Source organism: Pterocles gutturalis, unplaced genomic scaffold, assembly GCF_000699245.1.
Source record: "Pterocles gutturalis isolate BGI_N339 unplaced genomic scaffold, ASM69924v1 scaffold28355, whole genome shotgun sequence".
Classification (NCBI taxonomy): Eukaryota; Metazoa; Chordata; class Aves; order Pterocliformes; family Pteroclidae; genus Pterocles; species Pterocles gutturalis.
Window position 1 is genome coordinate 12,945 of NW_010146781.1, and position 22,156 is coordinate 35,100.

At 40.7% G+C, this 22,156-nt stretch overlaps 1 protein-coding gene across 1 annotated transcript; it reads right to left on the minus strand.

The window, feature by feature from the left end:
* Positions 1–1,830: 1,830 nt before the first annotated feature.
* Positions 1,831–21,697, minus strand: LOC104470816 (collagen alpha-1(XIX) chain-like). Its single transcript, XM_010085871.1, has 11 exons — positions 21,611–21,697; positions 21,130–21,174; positions 18,041–18,085; positions 17,870–17,932; positions 16,219–16,254; positions 16,030–16,074; positions 12,427–12,597; positions 11,213–11,279; positions 8,939–9,094; positions 2,598–2,675; positions 1,831–2,360 (listed from the first exon to the last, which is right to left on the minus strand). Exons 1-11 carry the CDS (start codon positions 21,695–21,697, stop codon positions 2,224–2,226), a joined length of 930 nt encoding a protein of 309 aa, XP_010084173.1. The 3' UTR covers positions 1,831–2,223.
* Positions 21,698–22,156: the final 459 nt, after the last annotated feature.

Consider the following 22,156-nt stretch of genomic DNA (forward strand, 5'->3'; position numbering starts at 1 on the left):
GAGGAGCAGCCCGGGCAGGCGGCCGGTGGCGCAGAGCGGGAACAGGCAGGCTGGGGCGGGAGCAGCGCGGTCGGAGCCCAGCACAGGCAGGACAACTCCTGCTGGCCTGCAGAAGGGGCAGTTCTGGCCTCCCGAGGGACAGCGAGGTGGTGTGAGGACTGTGGTTCGCCTGTGGGCTTTGACCTGTCCATCCCAACCCTCAGGAGGGACAGACAAGGCACCGGGCCCCGCGGAGGGCTCCCCAGCTGCAGGCAGGGTACAGCTCGCCGGTTCCCTTCAGGAGACGCTTCGTGGCACGCTCAAGGTTCTCTGCTGTCCTCCTTCCTCCTGCCCTCTCCTGCCCCAGGTGTTCTTACTCTCAGCCTTCCATCTCGTGTTTACTTAATCACCTTTCTGTGGCAAGCACCCTCTTCCCTCCAGACACCTGACCACTGGAACACGCCAGGCCGTGGCACCTGCCCCTCGCCCGAGGGCTGGCCTGGGCTCCCCAGCTGCTGGGTAACTCCACGCCTCTCCCACTCCTCCTGCTCCTCCAGGCTGCGCGCAAGTTCTAGAAACTCTGTTCAGAACAAATGCTATTTTTTTTTGTTGTTATTTTTAAAGACTCCCACCAGTCATTCCTTACTGTTTTTAAGCAAACCCCAGAAGCAGCCAGATTGGTGCCTCACAACAGCTGCTCTGCAACCCAGGTCAGTTCTGCTCAAGCATCAAGTCACCAAAACCACTCCCCTGCCTGACATGGGAGAGAAGGAGTAGCTTCCTAGTGATGGTGCAAGAGCCCTCAGTACTGCTTTTATGTGATGGATTTTTATTTTGAGGTTGTGGGTTATAGCTATCCATGTTCTCAACAGCACCTTCACTTGCCATTGCACTGCTGCAAGTTCCATCGGACTAATCTGGGATCACCTGTTTCCTAATAATCAGGAGTGAAACTCTGGCCAACCCTCCTCCCTCCTTTTCACAATCAGCCTCTGTGTGATCGACTTTCTCCATCTTTTCTTTCGCTCAACCCTTTGAGCTCTATAGGATTTACACTTTGTTCTGTTCTGTTCTTCATGGACAATGTCTGGTCTTGTAGGATTTACTAAACACCTGCAAACTGCATCTGGTCATGCTCTCTGCATTAGACCTTTCCAAGGAGGGTTTTGCACTTTTTTCCAAATTTCTCTTGAACTCAAAATAATTTTTTGCAACCAATTATTAGGACCTGTGAGTTTTCCATAATACTGTTTCCACGTTCTTCTTAAGCTTACTTTGGCACATGGTTATTGCAGGAGGAAGAGGTAAACCGTGCCACCAGTAGGATTCCAGGTTTGTGAAGTTCCTTCTTTGACTGTCTCACTGTGTACCCACCATCCTCTTCTCTAAAGCAAGCGGTTGTCTTTGCTGTAAGCAGACATAATGGCAGAGTAGCTTGATTACAGGCAACGATACTATACTTGCTAAGTCCATGTAACGGCTAGAAGACGTGCCAGTAGTTCTCAGCTGGGAACACCAGCACCAGTCCCTGGCAGTTTAATATATATACAAGCCCTCAGCTGGGACATCATCCAGTCAGGAGAGATGCTTCTCGGGGCTACACCTGGTGAATTCCCAGTCAGTCTGAACCCCCAGTTGGATGGGGTTAGAGAGATCATAAACACATCTTCATTTCCTTCTTTGACATCTAGGAAATGACTGAAACAGTGGGTAGGGTTCGTGGTGCACGACAGACCCGGCTCAGAAGGTGTGCCAGGGCCTCCTTGAGGGACTTGGACAGAGTCTAAACAGAGTTCCCAGTGCTCCAGCTCAGGTCCTGCATTCACCACAAATGAGTATGCTTTAAAACTTCAGAACTGCATTTTCTCCACTTAAACTTCACCACCACCAAGACAAATAAAGCCAGCTTACATCCTGAGGCATACGTACTGTCTCAAGTTACAATAAAATATTTTTTGTTTGAAGAAAGAAGCTTATGAAAATTATTTGGGCCTATCTTCTCCTCTAAGCAAAATAAATAAGAGAAATGTAACACATGGAATGCACTCTGGAAAACATATGACATCATTTCATAACTGACACTGCAAATAACATAGAAAAAGGCTCAATTCTGTGCCTTATAAATTATCTATTTAACATGCAGTGTCGAGGGGAAAAAAAATGCACCAAGTATTTAAAAGATTAAATTAACTTATAGAGGAGCTAAAAGTGACTGTGAACCCAGGTGTCTGAGGGAGAGGGTTTTTATTTCCCGCTGGTGTGTGACCGAGTCTGTGATACGTGGTAATAGCAATCTGCCGGGTTGCATCTTCCGTTGGGTCCAGGTGGCCCCGGTGGTCCAGGTGAGCCCGGTGTTCCCACTGGGCCCGGCAGGCCAGTAGCTGGTAAAACAAAACTAGAATTAGCGGAGTCCTTGCCAGAGTGCATGCAGTGCCCTGTGTCTCACCGCTGACGGTCAGCTGCATGCCAGCTCATCTGTGAGAAGGCTGGCGGGTCTGACCTTATGCTATGACCAGCCGGGGGAGGAAAGGCACTGGTGTAAAACCAGTGTAGGAACCAGGAGAAAGGCTTGTTAGTTCATAAATAACAACAGCAGAAATAAATCTAGAGACTTGTACCTGCAGGGCCAGGTGGTCCAGGATTACCGGGCAGTCCAATTCCAGGCTCACCTCTTTCCCCTTTCTGTCCTCTATAACCTACACAGAATAAAGATACGAAAATAAGAGTGTCCTCTTATTATAAACAGTGATCTGCCATATATCTTGTTGACAGTAAATTATCAAGACAAATGTAATTGGGAAACACATGCTCATTTCTTTTTCTGACAATGGTATTTTTTCTGAAACAGCTCTTATAAGTTCCTTCTGGAAAAGACGAGGATTTCTAGTAGCAACCATTGCATCCTCTCCCAGAGGACTCTCACCAAGTTCACTAGCCAGACCTTTCCCCAAGATTTTAAGTTACCTTCCTGAAGTTCCTCTAATAAAGAACCAAATGCATATTCTGCTCCAGTGTTACCTGTTGATGAAGGGATGTACAGCACCAACCCAAAGGCCATCTGGAGTCTGACCAGTCCTTCTCTGACAGCCCACAAACTGACCGAGAATTTGCCCTCTCCACTCTACATAAATTTTCATGTCTGTACTTTTTTAGACTGTAAACTGGTAGTTGTATGCTTAGATATTCCCCTGTATGCAAGAGAAGACCCACTTCCCCTCCAGCATTACACAGCTGCCCTGACATGGAATGAGGTGTCTCTAGAGCTTGTGCAGATTTCGGGTTCCAGCATGCAAGGCCTACTTTGACCCAAGTGGCAGCACCATATACTTTCAATATGTGTGTCTGTTTTTTTCACAGGCCAGAGCTTTGTATTATCTAAACAGCTTCCATCTTCTCAGGTGCTGTGACTCATGTCCAACCCCTGTTTCTTCTTCCTTAAACTGTTTGTAAAAAGTTGTCCTGGTTGGAGACACTCCGGCAGCTCCAGAGCAGAGGACTTGCAGCTATTGGTATAACATTCTGCTTAATATTTCAAGTAAAGAATCCATCTACAAATGTACCTTCTACGTTTAGTTCCTGTAATTTATATAGGACAAGCGATGAAGGCATTTTTAAAGGAACAAGTGTGATGCCTGCCACAACCCCTTACTTCAAAAGGGATTCTAAGGAAAATTCCCTCCCCAGCACCGCAGATGTTGGCATGTAAGGTGACATATGTTGAAGACTAACTTGGCAACTCCTGGTCACATTTGGAATTAAATTTGTTCTGCTTCAGGGACCAGTATATTTCCAGTGTCACATACACAATGAACTTCCACTTGCGAAGAGCTGTAACTTGGTTTGGACTAAAAGAGAAGAGTCACAGCTGAGCAGTCAGCACAGTGGCTTCGATCCACCTGATGTCTCCTGAAGATTAACGGGCACTGGCAGATGGATGGCAAAGGTGGTCTTGGCAGTGCACTGTGGTCTATGGCAACACTGGTACTTTACAGGGTAATCCAGAAGGAAACTATTGTAAGCGCTGTGGGTACCAATTCAGGGTTGTTACAACAGACACAAGGCAGTAGGAATTGGTACACAGATAATTCAAGCTTTCTGTTAAACACAAGCTCATGATACACTTCAGTAGAAAGTCTATGATCTGTTGCAATCATTCTAGGTTTCCAAATAGAACATCAATTATCTTACTGTTCTCTCAGCACCCCAACAAGGAAATTACAGTCAGGCAGAAACATTAGAAAATGCCTGCAGGGTGGCATGCATAACATAGCAAAAGGAAATAAACTGTTTAAAAGCTCACAGTGAAACAAACAATATTAGTCATGCATTCTGGTCACTGAGTTGTGTTAAGCAGAACTGTACAAGGCATACATGCACACAAGCTATAAAGTCTCAAGAAAAGCAAATATGCAGGTGTTTGTATTCAATTATGAATCTTGATTTTGCTCTTTAATGACCACAGTAGTATTTGTAACTACATTAACTTCATTTGCTCTGAAAATCTTGTGTAACGCATAGTAGTGGCTATTGTTTGAGAAGCTCAATGATACAAGCACAGGATCGACTACATTTCCTATTTATTAGATATATCTCTATGTTTCTTAATTTACAATAGATAGTTACAGTACATTTCTCACTACAAACCCAGTTAACTGTAATTTGACAAAGTACTGCTGCCACTAATTGTTTTTCATTTCTTTAGTTATGGGGAAAAGAGAGAAATCACATTTATGACATATTGCATTTACAGTCTCCATGATAACCATTACTCCAGTATCCAAGACATCAGAATTGAAAAGGGACTGAGATAGTCTGAAAGATTCTGTAAACATCACCAGAAATCAAGACAATAAGGAAAAAAGAAACCCACAACAGGACAAAGAGCAGCCTGCCAATGCCAACATATGATCCAGGACAGTGTGAATCATTACTGGCTCTATCTGAATACACGTGCAAAGGTGTAGTTGGTACACAGTTGCAGTTAACTTCTGTTGACACTGAAGTTTAACACAAAAATTCCCATATATCTTTTCTAAAAATAAGGCTTTATTTAACAGAGTGTAACCATATTATATATGTAAACAATCTGAACAATGTAATGTGTAATTCTGGCAGGAATATATTTGATTTCTAATGAGGTATATTTTGCTCAGAAGTAGGGCCATGATTACACTTCTGGAGGATAATATCACCTTCTCTCTAAGCTTAAAGTGACAAACTCATACACAGTCAAAGGAAAATATTACCATACACAAAAATCAGATTTGGATTTATTGTTTTTAATGTAAAGACACATATAAGATGCTGTCTATTTCCACTGATAGAACTACAATTCCAGTAAAAGGTACCTGCTTAATTCAAAAGGCAACTGCTTTTAGCAAAGCCTTTCACTTGGGTTCCAGAAGCCTTTGTTGTGATTTCTGCAACCCAAAAGTTGTGGTGCGTAAACATGTACCCAACGTGGATGGTACGGTAAACACCCGGCAGCAGTATGGAGCAAGTATGTGTTCAACCAGATGAGCTTTCTTCTGCTCATAGATGAATGGTGAGAGCTAAAATACAGCTCTTGGTTTGTTGCTGTCCACAAACATCACGGTCAGAAGCATCACTATTGCAACACCCTCAGCTCTACTTGGAAATGACATAAGTTCATGTTTATGAACTTGGAGGTAAAAAGTTCTCTCATTTAAACACCTCCATAAGGAATTCCATCTATATCATGGAGACCCTCTTCCATCCGCATGGATAACGCAGCACCTGAAACTAGCACGTCAAGTACCTAGAGGAATCTGAGGTTCTTTAAGCCAAATGAGGCAAACCCGGTATCACGACAGGTAACCGAAGTACCACTGTGCTTTACTGTGCAAATACACTGCATTCTTAAAAACAAACAACTGCAAAGCAACGGGAAGTGTGCTCGGAGCAAGCCCTCTTCTCCAGCCTCCAGTGCATATTCTGAATTCCTTCTGTGTGTTACAGCCTCTCAGCTGAGATGTAGGAACCGAGTTTCAAATCAAAGTAAAACAGGTTAACTTCACGCTCCAGAGCAAAGAACAGTTTACAGGAGGTAACGCTTGAAACCAGTGCAGCTATTTCAGATGAGTGACTGTGTCTGGACAACATCCACCACAATGGGTTCTTGATGTCAGCCAAGGTTTCTAAATGCTCCCACCATACAATTCAATAATTATGAGAGACACAAATTTTTTAATGGAGATTAGCAGTAAAGGTAAGGAACTTCTGCTATTCACCACATGGTATTTTTCTTTCCTGAGCTCTGATGTTTGATTCCTTGAGGCTACCATGAGTTATGAGGACATACAAAAAACTCATTTCCTTAATTTGATAGAAACAGTGAAGTTTAACTAAAAGGAAATCTTTTATCTCTTAAGGAAAAAACCAGTAGTCATATTAACATAAAGGATCTCTGGACTGCAAAATTATTCCAAGGTGCATTTGGTCTAATGGACCAAAACTCACTAGTTTTACAGATCCAATTAAGTCAGTGGAGTTAATTGATCTAGATCCTCTTAACACGTGACAAGCTGACTGACTGACTGCAAAAGGATGACATTGCTATAGCTTGTCTATGAAGTCTTGAAATACTCTTCCTGTTTCTCTATGAGACACTAGCATCCTTTAAAATGCATAAAAAGCAAACAAGTTCCTCTGCTCCCCCATAAGCAGATGCTGTACATTTCACTGGTAACACTGCCTCACAGTATCAGCTTGCTGATGCATATGCCATAGGCTTTTTTTTTAATGAAGAAATACATATATATACATATATAAATCTTCCAGTCACTGTTATATAAAAGTCAATTGTTCTTTTTTGTTTGCATGCTATATTTTTATTGAGACTAAACTATAAAATCAAAATTGTTTGTACTTGAACCACTGGGAAGTACCTGAGGTACACTATGGACAACCTTGTTGAAGGCGAGCAGGTAACAATTCTGGACTTCATTAGAAATTCATTAGAAATGAATGACTCTATGCCCAAGAGTCTACCAGTTCCTTCAATACACTTTTTGAAGACCATGCCTACACTTCTAAAAGTTCATATTTATGTTTTTTGCTTCTGGGACTAACCCCTACATATTGGTTTGCTGTGCAGAACAAGGCTCTGGTGGAATCTGGCCAGGTCATACCAGACCAGTTCCTGCGAGAACGGACATTATTGCACATAGCAAAACCCTGGAGTTGGCAATAGGGGCTCCAGCCAAGTGGGAAATATCATAAGGAATATCTGTCAGTCAATACCAACTGTGTACTCTGACTTGGACATATGTGCACACAGCATGCTACCTTGGTCTCAGCCACACATGCTTCTCCAAGAAATCTTGTCTGCTGTGCCTTTTATGGCTGAAAATAAGATGAAATATGGAAGGATACTTTTCAATCTGCTCAGAGGTTTTAATTGATTTTTACTGCTGGCACAAAACAATAACACACACCGGCACAACCGGGAAAAGCATGAAGGGTATTTGTAAGTGTGTTTCTCTCATGGGACTATTTCTTACTCAGAGTATAAAAAGGAGGCAAGACAAATTTTTGGTTTTCTGTCCTTGGAAGTATAATTTCAGATAACTTTTTGATGTACCAGAGAAGTAAATGCTTCTCACTTAGCTTACCTTTTACTAATCAAAAAATGTAAAATAAATGGAAATTCTGTGTACATGGGGCACTACTTTTACTTAAGCATAAAGCATGAAAAAGCAGCTTTATTTTTTTTTCAAGCATAGCTATCACCTTTACTCTCGATGCTCACTAGTAGGAAATGAAGCCTAGTACAACGTTGCACTTCCCAGAAGCATCTGAGGCTATCCACCACATACATGACCATTGAACAACCTGGCACTGACATTGGAGGTGACTGTTTACAGTGATCTGAATATTTAGGTAATGATGAAGTCAGTGTTGTAAGATTCTAAGCCTTTTATTGTTTTCCTTGATCCTTTATTCTTGTTCTTCTCATTCTGAGCTCATCACAATTTTCAAGCTTCTGTCAGGGGTTTGCGCTTATCAGTGTTAGTAAGTCTTTATTCTTCTGATAGCTTTAGGATCCACACATCTTCAGTTTTGCTCTCCTGTTCTTCAATCCAGTCTGACTTGCTCTGACTTCAGAGCAGACCAAACTAACAAAAGATAATAAAGAACTACCTACAGATCAACTGTAAATTACATATTACCCACCCACAAAATATCATTCATCGATAAATTCTTTTTTTCCTTTTATTCTGTTCTCCTCTTCCTTTTAACCTCTGAGAGGCTGCCTCTACAGTAGAGCACAGCTACAATGAGCCTGGATCCCTTGAAGCTGATTTTGCAGCGAAAGACAGTTCAGTGAAACAGGAGTCCTAGACTGTCCAAACGCATTGCAATGTACAAATTACCATCTGGGGTATTGTGAAAAGCTGATTACTCTGAAGCTAGATTACTTCACTCTAAGAGTTTATGTGGTAATATTTCAGTTTTCACTGCTTCTTAGAGAACACTATTTGCCTTCAGTTTTTCCTCCCTTGTGTTGTCTCAGGATCAAAGCTGAGAGCACTCAGACTTAGAGATTAAATTTTATTTCTTAAATAAGATGGCCTCTCAATGTGGAACAGGATCTAAATAGTTACATTAGAGTGTTGGCATGTTTTCTTCCTTGTTAAAGTATTTTGGAGAAAAAACCTGCTACAGTAGTTTATATATCTGTCAGCTTTCGATATCTGTCAGTTATTAACTTTATCACTTATTAGAATAAAATGCACTGATTAGGAGTTTTTAATCAGTAAAATCCACACATTTACTACGGGTTAATATTTAGAGCTAGTCTGGAAAAACATATGTATAGTTTTAAAAGTTAATCATTAGGAAGCTAGATAGGTAATCCTGGCTTACTTAATAATCATTAGCAAGTGTATAAAGATTTCAAGATCCAATTCATGAGAACATTTTTTGTAATTCCTACCTTGAATTCCACGTTCTCCTGGTGGCCCTGGCAAACCATCCTTTCCTGGTGGCCCTGGTAACCCATCTTTTCCTGGGGGCCCAGGTTTTCCATGAGCCTGGGAGGCAAGCATTGCAGCAGGCAGCTTGAGCTGGGATACAAACTGAGCCATCCTTTCTTCATTAACAAAGGACACAAGAAAAAGTGGGTAAGAAATCTGCTACCAAAATAGAGGAAAATCAATAAATGTCAAAGCCCCAGCCAAAGTAAGTTTCTGGAAGTAAGGTGTTTAAAATCCTTCTAAATGTCAAGGTATTAAACGCTCCTGTAAGTACCGAGCCCTTCAGTTACAGTTCAGACTCATGTCTGAGTCTTTACCCTTTGAAACAATCTGAACAAATTTCTACTGAAGTTTCTAATAGTACTCTCTTTTACTAATGGATTGCAATGTTTCAAATGACTTCTGACTCTTGTTCATGAAACTACTTAACATACATGAACACAGCATAAATAGCACTTAACACCTCTGTGAAGAGCCACCTTCTGTGTTTGTAACTCTTATTAAGTTGCAAAGTGGAGCTTCAATACTGCATACAGTTCTTGGAATGTGCTGAAACCCTGAACACAGCTGTGAAAAACCTGTAAGTGCTCAGCTAACATTATTAATTGCAGAGATTTCAGCATGAACTGTTCATGCTGGTGGAATCATAGAATCATTAAGGTCAGACAAGCCCTCAAGCATCATCAAGTCCAACTGTCAACCCAACACCACCCAACCCACTAACCCATGTCCCCAAGCACCACATCTACACGTGTCTTGACCCCCTCCAGGGATGGTGACGCCACCACTGCCCTGGGCAGCCTGTTCCAATGCCTGAGCACTCTTGCAGTGAAGAAATTCTTTCTAATATCCAGCCTAAGCCTCCCCTGGTGCAACTTGGGGCCGTTTCCTCTTGTCCTATCAAGTGCACTTGGTAACATTTCAGTGTTCCTTAGAGGTAGACAAATAACCTTGAATTTGTCTCATTTATACCAGATTAAAAAACTTCACTAAGCATTCCACAATTTAGCTGGTATTTACTGTGGTGGAGCTTTAAGATTTAAGAAAACATTAGACTAAAGAGAAGAGTAGGCATCAAACAAAAAATAAGCAAAGTGATAGAAAAAAGGCAAAGTGAACAAAGCCAAAACCAGAAGATCTGTGGCAACACTAGCGAGGTGTAGAAAATGGAAGAGCTATAAAAACAAAACCCAATATTCCCTGTAGGCAGGACACCTTTTAATACTTTCTCTTTATGAATAGACTAAATACTTGTTACCATTCCATTTGAATGGGAAAAGCAGGTAACTTCAGCCAACAAACTGCTCTTGAAACACATAGTACGTTGAACTCCTAAGGGGTAACAGTCTGGGGAAGGGTGAAAATACACAAAAATGGTAGCCTTGTTACAAAGTGAAAAACTGCCTGAACAGTGTTTACCTCTGAAAGATAAAAGGTTTTGTATTCACAAATATGAATGACAAAATAGATAAGCATATTGCAAAGACAAGAAATGCCTTCTGCAGCAGAAGAAAAGCTACTGGTAAGAGGCATTTGATCAGAAGCTTGTTTCAGACACCTATCTAAATCACAGCTTTTCAATCCTCACTAAGAAAATACTGGGGAAGACAAATATTTCCTTTTTGGAGTAAGGACACACCTAAGAAAGCTTTACCTAGTAGAAAGGCCTTGGCTGAATCTGGTACTTGCCTAAAAGTGTGCCAGAAGATGGTGGGCTGCAAGGAAGCCCTGGAGCTCATCAGGCATTTGCTGAAAACACACAGCAGTCTACACCTGCATGACTGAAAGCTGTCAAGCCTTTCTCTCATTTAGTCATCCGCTATGTGGCCAAAGTAATTAGATATTTCTATTGTCTCCACTGTAATAAATCTTCAATGTCTTAATGATACCTTGTTGATACCTATGTATCTGCAATAATATATCATACATATACGTATCTACAATGATACATACATATGTTTGCTATTATGATTTGGAGCAAACTACCTTTTAATGCTAATCTTTTACATAAGGAAATACTCTGGCTAACAGATACTCTAATTTATGGTTGTTTGAACTTAATTATATTACGTGGACTTAAACAGTTAAACATAGATACAGCAACAAGGCAGCTGCTAAGTCCAATGTAAGTTAGATGATATGCAAATAAACAGATATAAAGGTTGCAGGGATGTAAAACATTTAGAACAGAATTTAAGATTTATGTTTAGTTGTGTAACACTTCATTTCCTTACCTTCAAAAACCTTAAAAACCTCTTGTTTGATGTATTTTTTTATTTCTTCAAGTGCAAGTGTATCAGCCTGAAGAGGGGGGAAAAAAAAGGTGATTGGTATCAGAAGAAATGTACATAGGGCACTTCATGATGCTATAAAACAAGAAAAATAGCACTAAAAATTAAAGCTTTCAAAAAAAATCAATATTTTAATATATTTGTTATTTACTTGACTTCAGAGGCCACTTTATTGCAGATACATTATAATATTATAAAGACCACTAATGCCATGAAGTGGAAGAGGCACTCCCAACTGTCAAGATGATCAGCATGTTCTGGGTATGGAAATTAATTTGCAGAAGACAGTAAGGATGTCCAGTGCCACAGCTATGCTTTACTTGCCTTCTGTATAGCATTTGCCAGCTTCTCAACTCCTCTAGGGACTAACTGCTTTGATGCACAGCCGACTAACTAAAACCACATCACAGGTCCAATAACTTCACTGGAAAAGGTTTTTTTTTGAGCTTTATCCTGTCTGACTGAGGGCAAAAAGAACCCATAATGTGGATGTGTCCATGTGCATGTGGAGACAAACCGAGATATCATAGAATCATTAAGGTTGGAAAAGACCTCAAGGATCATCAAGTCCAACCCAACACCACCTAACTCACTAACCCATGTCCCCAAGCACCAGATCTACACGTTTCTTGACCCCCTCCAGGGATGGTGACTCCACCACTCCCCTGGGCAGCCTGTTCCAATGCCTGAGCACTCTTTCAGTAAAGAAATTTTGTCTAATATCCAGCCTAAACCTCCCCTGGTGCAACTTCTACAACTGACAGGCAGCATTTCATACTCTTTTGAAATGCTGATTTCGCTTTTATTGAGAACCATTTTTTGTCTGCGTCCTTTTCTTTCTTTCTTGCAAAGACTTCCACATTAGTTCTTAAGCTCATGAAAAACATGAAAGATAACAGTACTGAGGAGCCATATTGATTTCTCAGGAACTAAAGAAGAAAATAATTAAAGTTTATCCATATTAAAAATTAAAAATAACTGCTTGATCACCTGGCTATATTTTTTCCATCTCTTAACTGAGCACTGAAATTATCTCAGAGATATGTTAGTTTTTCTGATACTGTGGTATTGCTTGGTTGATTTTCCACTGCTCAGCAGATGCTCCCTTCACGTTGTCTGAATTCATAAGCAACCAAGGAAAACTTGTATTTACTTACTGGAAACCCTGGGGGTCCTGGTGAACCTGGGGGACCCTGATGACCTGGTGATCCTGGATAGCCTCTGTCTCCTGGTGGCCCAATAGGACCCACATCCCCCTTTTCTCCAGACGGGCCAGGTTTCCCTCGTTCGCCTTGTGGACCTTTGTCCCCTGGAATACCCTGATCTCCCTATGTAAAACAAAAGCAGAAAGAAAAGCATTACATACAGGGGAACAAACTAGGAAGAGGCACACAAGAATGCTAAAGACAAAATTCTTCCCTGTTCAGAAATAGATTTTATGAATCATGCAGGGAAGCTGATTTTACAGGCTAACCCTTGTCTCTGAAAACACAGCAAGTAATGTTTTATTTTCTTACACTTTTAATGTTGAAGTCAATGACAAAAAAAATAGCTTGGCTCTGCAACCCACTTTTCAAGGACAGAACTTGGGTGCAGAAAGTTTATGGACCTTATACAGGGATCTAGAAATGTCAAATACGGCACAGGTAGAAATTAGGTGCCCAAATTCCCCCAGGCACAAGGCATCAGGCTTTTTTCTGTAACTTTCCCTAGAAGCCTAATATTTTATTTCTGCATGTACGCAAAATTTCAGTTAATCAACGAAACAACAAATACACAAATCCATTTATAACGAGTTAATTCCTTGCGAACAAAAAAAAATTTAAGTAAATGTTCTGGCCAGCAACAGTTTCCACCATAGCTGAAATGGCATTTAAATTTGTTTTATTTGTGAAGAATTAAATCTTTCAGAGTGACTTAATGTATTAATGCATTAGCTATTATTCCACTGAACTACAGCTGCGGAGCAGAGTGCTGCAACTCACACGCTCAGATTGTTAATGAACAGTTGGCAGTTCTTGAGGGTTACCGACTGCCCTTGCTGCATCCCTTCAGCTAATGTCAGGCTCCACCAGAAGCAGCAAGCAGCACCAAGAATTGACTACATCATGACTAGATAAATCCAGAGTCTACATTTATGAGGGGTGAAGGAACGGAATTAATTGCATTTTTAATCTACAGCAAGTGGCTGCCCAGAGAGGTTGTGGAGTCTCCTTCTCTGGAGACATTCAAAGCCCGCCTGGATGCGTTCCTGTGTGATCTGATCTGGGTGTCCTGCTCCGGCAGGGGGGGATTGGACTGGATGATCTTTCGAGGTCCCTTCCAATCTCTAACATTCTGTGATTCTGTGATTCTGTGGTGGTAAACTGCATTCAGATCTGAAACATCATTAACTGATAAACCAACAAAAGTGTAGTTGTATTCTTAAGTCATATTTACATGACATGTAAAGATTGAAAAAGATAAGGATGCAGGTAGGAGGTTGTACATTTTTATGATCTATCTGTCCTCCAATCTGTATGATTTCCAGTGAGTTAGAGCTTATTACTGACTGTAACTAAGCTTCACTACAAAGACCACTGTGACTTGTGATGTTTTATTGCATTAACTGAAACCATAACGTGTTCCCAACTGGAGTTTAAATTGCCCTCGGTAGGAGTGCAGAGAATCTGAACTCTGGAAAGTCTACCACAAGAAAAAAAAGTGTCAAAATCTGAGACCTCATCATCGATCACCTATAATTTTACCCGGTGTGGTGGGTTGACCTTGGCTGGTTGCCAGGTACCCACCCAGCTGCTCTCTCACTCCCCCTCCTCAGCGCGACAGGGGGAGAAAATGAGATTAAAAGCTTGTGAGTCAAGATAAGGACAGGAAAATCACTCACCAATTACCATCAGGGTAAACCAGACTTGACGTGGGGCAGATTAATTTCATTTGTTGCCAATCAATAACAAAGCAGGATAGGAAGACCTTCCCCTCAACCCCCACTGTTCTTCCCAGGCTCAACTTCACTCCTGACTCTTCTACTCCCTCCTCCTGAGTGGTTGCACAAGATTATTTCAGCCCAGGTGACCTCTTCCTTCTTAAAATATACTTATATTAGGATATACTTATATTAGACATGAAAACCTCATGAGTTTTGTTCTGCCCTTCCAATTCTGATGCTTCTCTTTTCCACAACTACAACAGCTTCTCTCAAAGCTGTAGAGCAGTGATAACAATGGATGCAAAAAGAGCTTGACTTTGTGTTATTTTCTGTAATCACTGAAATCTCTCTCACAGATGCAGGGTTGTAATACCTGATCCAGAAAAACACGCCAAAGAACATCAACTCCCTCACTGATCTCTTAGCCAAGACTTCTGCTGCATATTTCACAGTCATTAGGCAGGTCTTCCCTTGCTATCAACATAACTTTTCCTTCAGAATTGTAAAGAACAACTGACAGCTTTCTGAAAACTATAATCAGATACTGCATTAGTCACAATTATAACTTTCCTGTTTTAAGAAGTTGTGAGAGATTTTGATTATCATTTGAGACAAAAATACTTCTGGAAATGGATTTATTTTTTAACATGTATCTATATATTTCTTTTATATATATATGTGTGTGCATGTGTATTTATATGTTTTTTTCTTTTACTCTGTACAGTGAGAGCTAGATTGTGACATGTTTGCCAGTGATCCCAGAAGTGAGAGTGGATTCAGGCATCTGTGACCTCTCTGAGAGCAAGCATATATCCATGTTTACATGTACACGTGCGTATGTATGTATGCTGTCACCGATGAGGCTGGAATAAATACACCTTCTTCTCTTACCCTGAAGATTCCCAAGGTTCACTCCAATGAAGCAAGCTAAGGCTGTGTCTGTGTCTCTCACAGACTTTTTCAACATCCTCCTCCCTGTCAATCTGTTTCAAGGTCATGCACTTACAGGTCCAGCCTCCTCTTCTGGTTGTATGGGCATTCAGAGGGGTTGACATTGAGAAAGTCAAGGCTGAGCAGTGTAATTCAGTACACAGTAGGTGGTACAATAAAAAGGTTCTTACATTTTATTTTTGTCCTTAAAGGCAGAAACTGAACATTGCAAACTGTTAATTTTTGTAAGGGATTATTATTGTAACAATCATTAAAATCTCATGTCTCCTCAGTGTCATAACGCAGCATTCCCTTTTCCAGATGACACAGGGAGGTGCTTTTCTGATTCATCAATAAATGTGGTATCAACTGGATTAGAACATCAGAGCTTTAGCAATGTTATAAGAGGAACAGAGTATGTGCTAGGATTTTCCTTCCTCTAGCAAAAAAAGGTCATCTCTCACCTCGTGTAAGGATTCCTGTGCACCATGAACAGAACTGTCTAAACATTTTGGAAAGCAGTAAGGTATTGCATTGGAAAAATGTAACAAGCTTGTTTCATATATAATATGATTTGTGTTTGTGACAGACAAAGATCCCAGGGATGACGATGGGACAAGCTTTATAGCTCTTGCAAAGTCTGACAGCATCACAACAGGATTAGCCACTTTCTAATTTACACTGCCCAGGCTAACTGTGTTAGAAAGTCTATAAAATGTGTTTTTCCCCTAAATGCAGAAGCCAATTCAATCCCAATTCTTTAAAGTGGTGTCCAGGACTAAACCTTTTAGTTGTCTAAAGGCCTGAAGTTCACAGAGAATAATTTCTTGCGTTTGCCTGTAAAATATCCGTGGATAAGGTGCTCAGATGCTCAGTAAAAAGAATATTGAAACAAGAGACTTACACGTTCTCCTTTGGGTCCTCTGTCTCCTGGTCTCCCCACAGCACCCTGAAAAATTGTTTTTGAATAAAGATAAACATGACACTTAAAGGCTTCACTTGCTAGCAGAACTGAAAGCAACTGTCTAGGATTAACAGCTATAATATTTGTGAAGAATAAAACACACTGGTATGCAAAAGCATGTTTTCCTACCGGAGGGCCAGGCAATCCATCTTTTCCATTGATTCCCTGTAAAAAAAACCAACAATTTTTTAATAAATACACTTATGTATATGCATTTTAAAAATACAAATGGTAAAGCTCAGTGTCTAGTGCTGGTATCAGCACATGTTCTGAAGCTGCGGAGGCATCAGTTTGTGTGGTCACAAACCAGAAATAACTACAAATAGTCTTGAGACATGAAATAACAGAGCTCAGGGAGAAACTGACATGCAAGCACATTAAATCTGAGCTGAGAGTAGAGCAAAAAAAAATATTCTGCATTAAGATGTGCATCAACGTTAACGAGCACACAACTTCAAATGACAAGTTATATGGAAACTCAGCAAATACGGGATATGGACCTGTACATGCACTTTTCCAGTCCCAACTAGTCATTATACAACCATAGAGGAGATTTCTCTTATTCCAGTTATTAGCCCTGATGTCCTGTTACCCTTCTGCTGTTACAGAGATTATGCCTTAAAAGTAAGCATCCAGATCTATTCTTTGGTCCTTAGGACTTATGGCAAGCACAGCTTCAGCCTCCTGGGCTAAACATATTTCCTTTCCAAAAGAGGGAAACCAAAGCAGGTATCCATAAACCACCTCCTGGAAACAGACCCAGGCCCACTGTATCCCCCAAATGGGAATGTGGCATTATCTGAGAGTCCTAGTTGGCATGGACCAAAATATGTCAAAGAGTACATTAACAATGGCACCAAACCAGACAATTGCAAGAGAAAAGCTCTGGCAATGCTTAATTTACTAGGATAAACATGGATCTGCAAATGCAGCAAACTATCTGCTATTTCACTGAGTGAGAAAGGAAGACTTGCATGAGCAAAGACATCAGGAGGATTTCCTTCCCTCTCATACTGCAAAATGGAGTTCTGCACAGATTAGGCACCTCGGGCCAATTTGCTGCTGAAGTTACAGAAATTGTCCCTTTTTTCAAGACAGAAGTGTAACGTGGAGATGTGCTGATGAACTGAAATGGTCTGCTTCTCATGCTTGTCCACAAAACACTAAGCCTTTGGCGAGATAATGAGTTCTATGCTATCCTAGCTGAACCACTTCTGGAATATAAACTAAGTTGTTTTAAACCACCTCAGACAGTGCTGACTACACTGTTGTCACACTTTTATTAAATAAAGAGGTCAGATTAGACATATCCTAAGTAAACAGTAAATGCTTCAGCTGCAGTGTTGCATCACCCGTAGACAGAAGAATTACGAAGTTTATTCAGAGTCAATGAAGCATGTACTTCTCTATCTGAACTGAAACTGAGAATGTATTTTATCAACCCGTCTTTTAATCCTTTATAGGATTACATTTTTAAATATGGATTAATATTCCCCTTCTGAAAAAAATACAAGACGATCCTTTACGTGAACAGGATCCAAAGGACCCTCATGAGACCTTTAAAGGTCTTTACCATCTCAGAAACATTGACTATTAAAACATCACAGTTCCAGGAATTCTTGACTGAATGGTTAATACCGAGCACTGTAGCTTTGATTGTTCTTCAGATGTTACCCAGCCTAACAGAAAGCAGGATGTAATCTCATTTCTTTTGTAACTTCTGATAAACTAAGACGCATCCTGTTGTTATGAATATTATCTTCAGTATTAAATTGCTTACTGGTTTTCCTTGTGGCCCTTCCGGCCCAGGGAAGCCTATATCTCCTATAGGTCCTCTTTCACCCTAAGAAAAAAGAAAACACACATAAAAATCTGCATGTAAAATCTTGCATTCGGTGTTTGAAATGCTTGTGTATTATCATAAGAGTCCAGAACCCAAATCTGTACTTACGGGTTCCCCTGGCATCCCTGGGGACCCAGGAGATCCCGGCTTGCCCTGCAAAAAGAGAACATTACAAATTCACAGAATCACAGAATCACAGAATATTAGAGATTGGAAGGGACCTCGAAAGATCATCTAGTCCAATCCCCTTGCTCTTAGGTCAAAAGTAAGAGAGGATATTTTATTTGAGTGAAATATTCATGTTACTGTTCATTAAATGCTTTAAGACAGGAAAACCAAATATTTTACTGGATTTTTTAGAATATTTGCACTGTGTTAATCTGGCTCTTTTGTACAACAGAACTCAATTGCTTGGTCTTCTTTACCCTTTCTGAATAATGAGATAATGTTTTCATGAAATTTTCTTTTACAACACCATGACCTCCTTCTTGAGAACTCATAGTTAGACCAAAGTTTATCACTGGATATGTGAAACCAAGAATTTTTCCTTCAGGTACTTCCTAGTCCTGATTTTTTTTAAAGTGAGTTTATTATTGACTTAACCCCTTTTTCAAGTTTTCTTCAACAACATATCTGGTTTAGTCCCAGACAAGAATCTGTTACCCTGGATCCACATTTGCTGGAAATATCCTTAGACCAGCTCCTCAGCTGACTTGTACAAGTGAGGGATCTAACACAGCAACACCAGTGACAACTTCAGGAACAAAAGGACTGAGGGTTCATGCTGAGGAAATAGGCACTGGTGGCAATTCTTGCAGATTCTCAGTTCAAGCTTCCCTGACAATCCCACTCAGCAAAAACCCAAAGCTAAAATGAGAGATTTACATTCCCAAATGGGAAAAAGGGTCTACTACTCAATCTGGGCAATAAGGCCAGGCAAGGAGGACAAATTCTCTTCCAGTAAGACATGTGGATATATTTCAAAAACTCTTCCTAGACTACTAAAAAATATTACTTCTCATATGTCTACTAATTTGTTATTTAAAACTGCTTAGCATAAAATGTTAAACCAAATCATTTATTTCAGTGGATTTTATTAGAATTAAATGTAATCAACAGAATACAACTCCATATGTGATGAAAGGAAATCATTAAATATTTCTTATTCAGCTAGAATAGAGACCATCAAGAATAAGACTTGAAACACATCCAGTGGGAAATACACAAAAAAAATTTTAATCATCCTAACCAGCTACGGCATTATTGATCCACAGCATGAAATCTATTTCAGAGCAACAAACTTTGAAAATCTTACATGGGCTATAAAACTCAGAGAAATACTTCTCTTCCCCTTAAATGTGCAATTTTACCTTGTTTTAGGAGAACCTAACTAAATTAAGGTGTTTAAGCTGATGTTCTCGCTTGGAACCCACAGTAAACAGAATAAATCAGTGGCTAATGGAAATGGGGAGTGCACAGATACAAACTTTTCTTTATTTCATGAAACACATATTTATAATTTAAAACCAGCTCATGAATGGATTGGTAGCTGCCCAAATTTAATAACAAATGCATTTGCATATAAATAACTGCATATTGCCTCCTGAAATATGGATAAACTTTTTTATTAAACTGTGAATGCAATCTAAAGAAAAGCTGTCTTCATTCCCTTTAGGAACAGAAATGAGTAATTATAATTTCAATTTACTGTTAGTTACATTTACCTTCACCTACAACAAAGTTTATGGATGACTTTCAGAAACTTCTCTGAATACCACACGTAAATAGCTGACAAAGCATTCCCCTAAAGCAAGTGTTTGATTGACTTGATATGCAGATTCTGGTGGACTGCAATAACTAACATTCATGATTTTTCTTTGTGATAGAAAGATGCTCAGAAATTTTTGTGTGCCTAGGAACACAGAAAACGTCCTTATCTATATTAAACTCATATGCATCACACATACACATTGCATATGAATCACATATCCCATATGTGGTGCAGTTAACACACTGGAGGGAAGGGATGCCGTCCAGAGGAACGTTGACAGGCTGGAGAGGTGGGCCCATGCAAACCTCATGAAGTTCAACAAACCCAAGTGCAAGGTCCTGCACATGGGTCGAGGCAATCCCAGGCACAAATACAGGCTGGGTGGAGAATGGCTTGAGAACATCCCTGGAGAGAAGGACTTGGGGGTGTTGGTGGATGAGAATAGCTTGAGAGCAGCCCTGAGCAGCCCTGAGAAGGATTTGGGTGTGTTGGGAGATGAAAAACTGACCATGAGCCGGCAGCGTGCGATTGTAGCCCAGAGGGCCAGCCGGGTCCTGGGTTGCATCAAGAGAAGCATTAGCAGCAGGTCGAAGGAGGTGATTCTCCCCCTCTGCTCTGCTCTCGTGAGGCCCCACCTGGAGTGCTGCATCCAGCTCTAGGCCCCCAATGCAAGAAGGATGTCGAGCTGTTGCAGCGGGTCCAGAGGAGAGCCACAAAGATGATCAGAGGGCTGGGGCACCTCCCCTGTGAGGACAGGCTGAGAGAGTTGGGGTTGTTCAGCCTGGAGAAGAGAAGGCTCCGGGGAGACCTTAGAGCAGCTTCCAGTACCTGAAGGGGGCTACAGGAGAGATGGGGAGGGGCTTTTTACAATGGCATGTAGTGACAAGATGAGGGGTAATGGATTTAAATTGGAAGAGGGCAGATTTAGGTTAGATATTAGGAAGAAATTTTTCACTGTGCGGGCGGTGAGGCAGTGGCCCAGGGTGCCCAGAGAAGCTGTGGATGCCCCATCCCTGGAGGGGGTCAAGGCCAGGCTGGATGAGGCTTTGAGCAACCTGGGCTAGTGGAGGGTGTCCCTGCCCATGGCAGGGGGGTTGGAACTAGATGATCTTTAAGGTCCTTTCCAACCCAAACCATTCTAAGATTCTATGCTTTCTTAACTAAGCATATGCAGCTTCAAATTCCAGCTTTACTATGTATTCACACCATTCCCTGCTGTCATTTTAATAACGATAATATGAAACCTCAGTGGTATTAAAACTCTAATCTCTTTAGGAAAAACACATCATTTTCATACCTGCATATAAAGCATTAGCAAAGCACTGTGGCATTCCACAAACAGTAATCCAGATTACAGCTCAGCACCTTGCTTGACGTATACTTTCAGCTTCTAACAAACTGAGTTTTCTTTAATGAATATACATACCGGTGTCCCTGCTACTCCTGGTGTGCCAGCTGGTCCACGATCACCCTGAAGAAAAGATATATCTATACTTAAACGGTAAGTAACACTCAAAACCAGAAGTTTTGTTTGTGGATTCCCATCAAAACCTGAGGAAGGTTTCTTCGGTGAACTGAAGATGAGGACAAGAGCCAGGCTCTGCTTAATGCTAATATTTAGCTAATATTTAGCTGCCACTGACTCATTTTACAGGCTTGAACAAGTAACTTAAATCCTTTGTTTAGGTTCTCTTGTATAATGTCATAATTTCCATGCTATCCTTTATACTCTGCTTGAGACCTTCCTTGAAAAGGGATGGAAAGTCCCTGGCTTATCTGTAGTTTTCCAAATAATTATCATTTGTGGTCATAACAATGACTAAAATTCACACAGGGTAATTCACTATCATATCAACATCCCCATAGTTAAGATGTATCTTTCAAATAAGTTTTCGAATTCCTGCTACCCCGTCATCCATTTGCTGCAAGTCAGCATCGTCCATTTGCTTGTGCCACGGTCCTTTCAGGGCACAGTTTCTTCCTTTAGCGTACATCCACCTTCATCTATGCTTTAAGCTAATATAATGGCTTTTGTGATGGAGCTGGTGAGTTATGGACACAAATTTATCTTTCTCTCTTGAGAGGACTATAACCCAAAGCAGCCAGATGGAGCTCATCAGCGGTAAAACTCTGCACAGCGAGATTTGCCCTAACCCACTGGTGACATGTATTGGTCTGTAATACCACACTCTGCTAGGGTAACGTTTATTAAAAATGTAAGGAAAAAAAATCAGGCTCCTAGTTTCTATAATCATGTCAGAAAAGCCCTGGCACAGTTAAGCCATACTAATAGGAGAATATTTTTGTGGGATTTTATGTTATCTAGAAATTTTTTTTGCAAAAGCTCTGCCAACATAGCTACAGCCATGTTCTGTTGTGCAGAAGAGCCCTAGGAGACACCGGGATGTTTAGTTTCTGGTCTTACACGCAATGCTGATTTGTCTCATTCTCAT